Here is a 7,224-nt window from a genome sequence, read left to right as displayed (position 1 = left end):
GAGACGGGGTTTCACCATGTTGACCAGGATGGTCTCGATCTCTTGACCTCGTGATCCACCCGCCTCGGCCTCCCAAAGTGCTGGGATTACAGGCTTGAGCCACCGCGCCCGGCCTAAAATAATCTTTTCTTTTCTTTTTTTGACACAGGGTCTCACTCTGTTGCCCAGGCTAGAGTGCAGTGGTGAGATCTCGGCTCACTGCAGTCATCTCCTCTCAGGCTCAGGTGATCCTCCCATGTCAGTCTCCCAAGTAGTTGGACTAGAGGTGCGTGACACCATGACCAGCTAATTTTTGTATTTTTTGTAGTGACAGGGTTTCACCATGTTGCCCAGCCTGGTCTCAAATTCCTGGACTTGAGTGATCTGCCTGCCTCGGCCTCCCAAAGTGCTGGGATTACCAGTGTGAGCCACCGCATCTGGCCCTATCTGTTCTTTCGCACTAGGCATGCCCCCTTCTAGCTTCTATTCTAATGCACTCATCAGTTTGGAGAGGGAAGTGAATAGCAGACTGTCAGTCCTTCGAAGGCTTTGAGATTATCTGGTTCAACATGTTACATGTTATGCATGGGGAAACTGAAGCTCAGGGTACAAATGGGCTTATCCAAGGTAATACGGGGAACTAGAGGCTCCAGACCTCCACCCTGGGCCTAAGGCATCTGCCCTGTGGGCCACAGCCCCCAGGCCAGGCTGCCAGAAGGGCAAGAAGGTGGAAGGGAATTGCAACTAGAATTTATGGTGTATGATTAACATGTTAGATACTAACTGGAAATGAGGCCTTGAATGCCAAGTTACTCACAGACCCACCCAGCAGCTTGGCCTGGGAGTGACAGGTGAGAGGGAGCAAAGGGCAGCTGGGTGGGCGTGGAGCTAGCTGGGTGTGCCCCAGGCCTCTCCTTCTCATCTGTAGGCCTCACCTATCAGGGCTTCCTTTCTGGGCAGGGCTGAGGATTCACTCACTGCCCACGGCCGGCCGGGCAGGGACAGGAGAATGAGAGGCCTCCGCTGGCGGTACACTCGGCTGGTAAGGGCTCCAACTCTGGCTGTGGTGCAGGTTGGGAGGTGGAAGGAGGTGAGGCCTCTGGCAGGGTGGGGCCTCGGCTAGGGTTGGATGCAGGCAGTGACTTGTTCCCCTCTCAAGTCTTCCCCGGCAGGCCTGGGATTTGGAGCAAGGACTGACTCAGGAACCTGGGATCTTAAACCCTGTGCTCCAAGGTCCTGAGGCCTTGAAGGGGGACAGACCAATGTCTCTGTCCCTTCCTCCCTGGAGTGGGTGCTGGATGGAGTGTTGTCCAGAGCCACACACAGCTAGACCCTGCCTCAGGCCTGAGCCTGGAGAACAGAGGAGGGCAGGAGAGGGGGTCCTGTCCATCGCTCAGTCCCTGAGAGGTCTCTTTTTCCTGTGAAAGGCCTGCAAGGTCATTGTGTGGAGACACAGGCATGTGCGCACACACACACACACGCAAACACACATACACACAACACACACATACACATGCAAACACACACACATGTAACACATACTCAAACACATACACACACACTCAAATACACACACACTTGAAAACACATGCATACTCAAATGCACTCAAACACACATACACTTTCAAACATACACACATATTCAAACACACTCAAACACATTTGTACAGAGTGGAAGCTCAAGTGAATGAATGAATGAATGAGTGAGTGAGTGAATGACTAATGATGCCTGCTGGACACATATTTATACCATCCCAACTCACACAAACACATTGATATGTAAACATACATATTTACACTCAATACCTTCTCACATCGATTTGCCTACACAACTGTATTTTAAGCCAACACACAATTCACATGAGCAAACACATTTTACATGAACCTACATATATGATCTCACATATGACTGTACCCATCATTTCACTGGCTTAATGGGGAAGCCTTCGGGCTTCATTTTCTTCCTTTGTAAAATGCTGATAAGAAGAAATACACAGAAGTCCAGGTGTGGTGGCCCACACGTGTAATCCCATCACTTTGGGAGGCTGAGGTTGGTGGATCACCTGAGGTCAGGAGTTCCAGACCAGCCTGGCCAACATGGGGAAACCCTGTCTACTAAAAATACAAAAATTAGCCGGGCATGGTGGTGGGAGCCTGTAATCTCAGCTACTGGGGAAGCTGAGACAAGAGAATCGCTTGAACCTGGGAGCTGGAGGTCACAGTGAGCCAAGATTGCACCACTGCACTCCAGCCTGGGCGACAGAGCAAGACCCTGCCTCAAAAATACAAAGAGATCACAGACAGTGCACACTGAACACAGGCCTGGGCATGGGCGGGTTTTTGTTGTTGTCATTATTTAATGTACAACACACACAATTGAAGCTCCCAGGGCTGGGCCACCACCTGCTTTCTCTTCTGCTCCCAAGCTTAGAATTTGATCCCTGTCACCCTCCCAGGATCCAGAGCAAACAGGCCGACAAACCGCAGGGCCCACGGTTCCATCCAAGCCTCGTGGGGACTCTGCTCCTGGCTTTGGCCTGCAGGGGCCAGGGAGGAAGCAGGCCAGAGGCAGGGCGGCATCCTGTCTGCTGTGGGAACCCCCAGCTACCCTGGGCTGGGCCGGGGGTTACCGGCGCCAGGGCAGGGAGCGATGGGATGGCCTGTGGAGGCTCTCGGGCTCAGGAGATGGTGGAAGCTGCGACCTCCTGTCCCTGGACCCACGAGGCCTCTTTGTGTTTTCACAGCCCAGCCAGGCGGAGGACACCCTGTCTGGGGAGGAGGGTAAGGAAGAGGAGGAGGAGGAGGCGGCAGCAGCTCCAGCCTCAGCTGCTGCTCCTGAGGATCCCATGGTGCCCCAGCTGACAGAAGCCAGCCAGGTTCTGAGTGCTTCAGAGATTAGGCAGGTCTGGGCATTGCCCACGGCACAAGAATTTCAGCCCTAAACCTAAGGGTCTCACCCCCCTGCCCTATACCAGCTACGCCCAGGGGCACCTAGAGTCACTCTTGCTCTGCTCCCATCTTGCGTTACCTCCGGCAAATTGCTTCTTCCCTCTGGGCTTTGCTTTGCTTTCCTTTCCTTCCGTGTAAAATCATGCAGTGTTGCTAGCACCTCCCTCTTCACTGGGCCAGGAGGTTAAGGCGGTAAAGAAAGAGGTTAGGCCAGGCAAGGTGGCTCACGCTTGAATCCCAACGTGATTCAAGGCCAGGAGTTGGAGACCAGCCTGGCCAACATGGCAAAACCCTGTCTACTAAAAACACAAAAATTAGCCAGGTACGGTGGTGCGCACCTGTAGTCTCAGCTACTCAGGAGGCTGAGGCGTGAGACTCACTTGAACCCAGGAGGTGGAGGTTGCAGTGAGCTGAGATCACGTCATTACTCTGGCCTGGATGACAGAGTGAGACTGTCTCAAAAGAAAAAAAGGAAAGAGACTAATTCCTACATAGAAGCAGCCCTTGGGAACTAAGGCAAAGCTGGGGAGAGATGGGAGGAAGAGACGGAGGCTCAGGAGGAAGGGTTCAGCATCTTTCCTCTTCTCTGGCCTCTGTGGGGCAGAGTGACCAAGCAGAGTGTCCTGAGAGACTCCTGGGTTTGAATCCCGGCTCTGCCATTCACTATCCATGTGGGCTTTGGGCTAGTTGCTCCACCTCCCAGAGCTTCTGTTTCCTCATCTGTAACATGGGAATAACAACCCCTATCTCCGAGGGCTATTGCTTATGGCATGAAAGTCCCTGGAAACAGCTCTATCGCCTGTAAAGCACTGTGCTGGATGCATGATGGCTGTCCAAGCCCACCCCCAGGACATGGCAGGACGGCTCGAGGAGAACTCCTTCACTCACCTCCAGCCCTGTCCCCAGCTCAGCTGTCACTTCCCACCAAGAGTCACCGGCCATCCCTGGAGTTTGGTCTTCTGCACGTCAAGGGACGGTTTCAGCCTGCAGAGCCTGTACCGGCGGATGGAGGACTGCAGTGGGCCAGTGCTGCTCGTGCTCAGGGACCAGGACAGGCAGGTGAGCTGGGCAGAGGTGCCTCCCAAGCCTCTGGGGACACCCCCCTAGGTGCCTGAGGGCCTTGCCCCAGGGCAGCTCAGGGATGAGCAGGCAGAGTGCCTAAGTCACCTACAATGGACACTGATGATAGCAATGAGACCTGGCCACTCAGAGCCGTTCCCCATTTATGCATTCAACACATCTACACGAGGCGCCTTCTGCGTGCCAGGTGACAGGTGGGATAGAGCAGAATCAACCCAGAAGCGGCCCCAGCTCTCTCAGAGCTAATGGTCTAACAGTGGGAAGGGTCAGACAGAAAGCAAATAATCATTTGACTGTAAAACTGCATCTTCATCCTCAGAAGCAGAAGAAACTATGGGGCTCACACCTGTAATCCCAGCACCCTGGGAGGCTGAGGCAGGAGGATTGCTTGAGTCCAGGAGTTCAAAACCAGCCTGGGCAACATAGCCAGATGCTATCTCTACAAAACAACAACAACAACAAAATTAGGTGTGGTAGTGTGTGCCTAGAGTCCCAGCAACTGGGGCCGAGGGTCTTGCAGGGAGCCTGAGGCAGGAGGATCACTTGAGCCTGCAAGGTTGAGGCTGCAGTGAGCCATGATCACACCACTGCACTCCAGCATGGGGGACAGAGTGAGACCCTGTCAAGAAAAAAAAAAGAAAAAAAGATATACACTGGCATTAAACTGATGTCAGAAGGAAACGCACCAAAATATTTAAGTAGTTATCCTGGGGAAGAGGAGGGAGATTGGGAGATAGCTTTACTTCTTTTCTTTTGTTTGTCTATTAACTTCTACTTTCTGTATGATTACTTGTATAGAATAAATACACACACACAGACATATTTTTAAACAGTCTCACTTTGCCTCTCAGACTGGAGTGTAGTGGCACAATCTTGGCTCACTGCAACCTCCACCTCCCAGGTTCAAGCAATTCTCCTGCCTCAGCCTCCTAAGTAGCTGGGATTACAGGTACCTGCCACCACACCAGGCTAATTTTTGTATGCTTAGTAGAGACGGGTTTCACTATGTTGGCCAGGTTGGTCTCCATCTCCTGACCTCAGCCTCTCAAAGTGCTGGGATTACAGGCGTGAGCCACCGCACTCAGCCTAGAATAAGTATATTTGAGAAAAAGGAGGGCCCTGACTGCCCAGAGGAGGAGCCACCAGGAGCTCTTCCTTGGGGAGCGTTAAGGGAAGGATGCATAAGGATTCCTGCTCATGGGTGTGCAGCCCCCATGCCCCAGCTCTGCCCCAGCTTCCCAGGTGCCCTCTAGGATGATCCCGTGTTACTAAATCTGGAGAATGGGGGTTGCCAGAGGACCCCCAGCTCCCTCCCAGCTGCAGACTGCAACTTCCGCTTTCCAGATATTTGGAGCCTTCTCCTCCTCGGCTCTCCGACTCAGCAAAGGCTTCTATGGCACCGGCGAGACATTTCTCTTCTCCTTCTCTCCACAGCTGAAGGTGATGTTCCAACCTTCCATGGGGGGAGTGGGGTGTGTGGCAAGACAAAGCTCCTGGGGTCCCAGTGGCCCCCAGCTCCATCCTCCATGATGGGCTGCCTGGTGTGCCACCATCTTTCCACAGGGGGAATGAGCAGGGCAGGGGTGGGCAGAGCATCCCCCTTGACCTGCCCATGCTGCATTTAAAACATGCTTGGTGGGTCTCTGGGAACCGCTGACTGGCTGACAGGAGGGAGGACAGCAGTTGCCAGGCACAGGCTGGGAAGACAAGATGGTCCAAGGTAGACCTGAGGGCATGGTGGCAGCATGACGAAGGAGGACTCAGCCAGAGGCTTCTTAGGAAGTATGGAGGCTGAGCACCGTGGCTCAGGCCTGCGTTGGGGGTCAATGCAGGTGGGTCGTTTGAGGCCAGGATTTTAAGACCAACCTCAGCAACATAGGGAGACCCCACCTCTACAAGAAATACAAAAATTAGCTGGATATGGTGGAGCACACCTATGGTCCCAACAACATAGCCAGATGCTATCTTGAGAGGCTGTGGGGGGAGGATCGTTTAAACTTAGGAGGTTGAGGCTGTGGTGAGCTGTGATCGCACCACTACACTCCAGACTGGGCGACAGAGCAAGACCCTGTCTCCAAAAAAAAAAAAAAAAAAAAAGAATAAATATGGGGTGAGGTCATTTGCTGGAGGAGGGCGAAGGAGGGAATATCACAGTCATCACAGGTGTGGGAAGGGAGGGAAGCAGGGAAGCCTGCTGGAAAACACAGGAGCAGCAGAAGCAGTGTTGTGAGGTCAGGGTGCTGCCATTCGGTGCCTGCTTCTTCAGCAGCATCGGCTGCTCGGCGCAGTCCTACAGAGTGGGGGCAGCAGAGACTGGACTGCAGAGAGCAGGCCGCCAGGGTTGGGATTTTGCCAAATGGGTTTAACAGTGGCAGGGAACCAGTAAGTTGAAGGGAGTGAAAATACAATATGGACCATAGAACTGAGACTGGACACGGAGGGGAGGGAAGCCAGGGCGCTGAGGGGCACCCGGGCAATGGTGGACTCAGGACGTGAGAGGTCTCCTTGACGTCAAAGACTTGGGACAGCGACAGCAGCTGAACAATGTGTTGGAAGACAGGAGAGAAGGACATTTGAAATAGGCTGTGGAGGAGCCGCCTGCCATCCCTGGTGAGGACAAATTCTCAGGTGTGACCACAAAAGACAGTGGTGGAAACCCACTCTGGGGGAGGCCCTGGATGGGTCCACACAGATGGTGAAGTTCACCAGGGAGCTGGGAAGGGTCCAGGGTGGTGAGTCAGAGCTCAAGTTTCTAATTAACGATGAGTGGAAGAGTGACAGGCACAAGGTGACTGGTACAGTCAGGTGGCACAAGCTGCCAAGGAGCCGGGTGAGAATCACAGTCCCAAACGCCTTCCAAAGACTTCCTGCCTCTGGGCTATTTATCGACTGAAGCTATTGGGCAGTACCTGCTGGGCACAGAGCATATTATTTTTACTACTAATAAAAATGGCCAGGCCAAGCACTGTGGCTCATGTCTATAATCCCAGCACTTAGGGAGGCAGAGGCAGGAGGATCTCTTGAGTCCAGGAGTTCAAGACGAGTCTGGGCAACAGACTGAGATGCTGTCTCTAAAAAAAAAAAAAATTTTGGCCGGGCACGGTGGCTCAAGCCTGTAATCCCAGCACTTTGGGAGGCCGAGGCAGGTGGATCACGAAGTCAAGAGATCGAGACCATCCTGGTCAACATGGTGAAACCCCGTCTCTACTAAAACTA

The 7,224-nt window shown here is 53.3% G+C and overlaps 1 protein-coding gene across 1 annotated transcript in view; it reads left to right on the top strand.

Moving 5' to 3' along the window:
• Positions 1 to 779: 779 nt before the first annotated feature.
• TLDC2 (TBC/LysM-associated domain containing 2) overlaps positions 780 to 7,224 on the top strand; it is a 12,343-nt gene continuing 5,898 nt past the window's right edge. The window contains exons 1-4 of the mRNA XM_017512401.2: positions 780 to 1,021; positions 2,724 to 2,882; positions 3,835 to 3,987; positions 5,353 to 5,448. Of these exons, the coding sequence (XP_017367890.1) occupies positions 989 to 1,021; positions 2,724 to 2,882; positions 3,835 to 3,987; positions 5,353 to 5,448 (441 nt within the window). The 5' untranslated portion in view covers positions 780 to 988. The remainder of the gene's footprint in view (positions 1,022 to 2,723; positions 2,883 to 3,834; positions 3,988 to 5,352; positions 5,449 to 7,224) is intronic.

Source organism: Cebus imitator, unplaced genomic scaffold, assembly GCF_001604975.1.
Source record: "Cebus imitator isolate Cc_AM_T3 unplaced genomic scaffold, Cebus_imitator-1.0 Scaffold18, whole genome shotgun sequence".
NCBI classification, from domain to species: Eukaryota; Metazoa; Chordata; class Mammalia; order Primates; family Cebidae; genus Cebus; species Cebus imitator.
The sequence above is the reverse complement of the archived record's forward strand: the minus strand, read 5'-3'. Positions and strand labels throughout refer to the sequence as shown.